Source organism: Alternaria postmessia (genome assembly GCF_024291825.1).
Source record: "Alternaria postmessia strain BMP 2775 chromosome Unknown scaffold_360, whole genome shotgun sequence".
Classification (NCBI taxonomy): domain Eukaryota; kingdom Fungi; phylum Ascomycota; class Dothideomycetes; order Pleosporales; family Pleosporaceae; genus Alternaria; species Alternaria postmessia.
Window position 1 is genome coordinate 1 of NW_026260433.1, and position 1,119 is coordinate 1,119.

Here is a 1,119-nt window from a genome sequence, read left to right on the forward strand (position 1 = left end):
CTAGTAATCACGAGCTCAGTAGCTTATACACCTGTCTTGCTCCTACTCTCGCAGGCTGCCCACCCAGGTACACAAGGTAAAGGAATGAGAGTGTTTACTATAACGCGGTATCACGCTACAGTTAGCTAAGTTGGTTGAAGCCAACCGCCATAGCGTGTAGTAACTTTTCATGGGTGGCATCTTTCTGGAATGACTTCCTTCATTGCACAACCCTTCTTACAACAACGAGCGCCATTCTGTATCAAAAGGTCTCTTGAGACCCAAATGCTCACACAGCTCACCAATATGATCGACACCCCAGTACCCCTCAGTCTCTCCACTCGCATTCGTAGCTGCAACAGACTGTCAACAAACATGATTTAGTTACGAGATAGGGCATCAAACTTGCACTCACCGACAAACCAAGGCAGTCCGAAAGCTCCGTCTTCAAACGCCTTGGTAGTATTTTTCCCCAACTTCTGCTTTATCTCCTCCGTCCTCGTCCTCTCAATTACTTTCCGCGCTTCTTCATCACTGTCTAGAACCGTTTTGAGGATAGCTTGCAGAGTCTCTGGTTTGGTCGGGTCATTCCATTGTACCCAGAAGTTTTGGTAGAAGAGTTCGATAGCGCGTTCGACCTTTTGCGGGTGCGAGAGCGAGAGGGAAACCAGGGCACGTTGGATAGGCAATGTGTTGACAGGGAAGCCAGGTGGAGTATCCTGCGAGACAGGGACATTGAAATGTTTCGACAAGCGCTGGCTCTCGGTGCTGATCCATTTATCCTTGTCTGCGTCGTGTCAGGGTTCCAGAGCAAACGACAAGAATTCCTGTGGTCCACCAGACGAGCCATTGCATCTCCTCTTTCGTGTTGCCTCGTCATTGTGATCATCCCAAGCTCTTCCGCGAAAACGAAAAATTGACGTACTCTTAATTCTCAACGGCGGCGTATTCCCGCAGATCTTCATCAACCCCCCGAGCAAAATCGGTACAAATTCCAACTCAACCTGCTGGAAAACCTTCGAATTCTGCCCAGAACACTTTTGTCAGCATCACGCTATACATCCTAAATAAACTTACCTTCAAGATGTAGAAAGCGATGTAAGCAAACGGGCTTACAATGTCAACGTAGAGGGTAATTCT

The 1,119-nt window shown here is 48.0% G+C and overlaps 1 protein-coding gene across 1 annotated transcript; it reads right to left on the reverse strand.

Annotated features, from left to right (window-relative positions):
• Positions 1–359: 359 nt before the first annotated feature.
• J4E82_011717 (uncharacterized protein) lies at positions 360–829 on the reverse strand (the record flags this gene model as incomplete). The annotated part of the gene is made up of 2 exons (XM_051737908.1): positions 360–766; positions 823–829. The coding sequence occupies 2 exons, from the start codon at positions 827–829 to the stop codon at positions 360–362; spliced, it is 414 nt and encodes a 137-aa protein (XP_051582333.1).
• Positions 830–1,119: the final 290 nt, after the last annotated feature.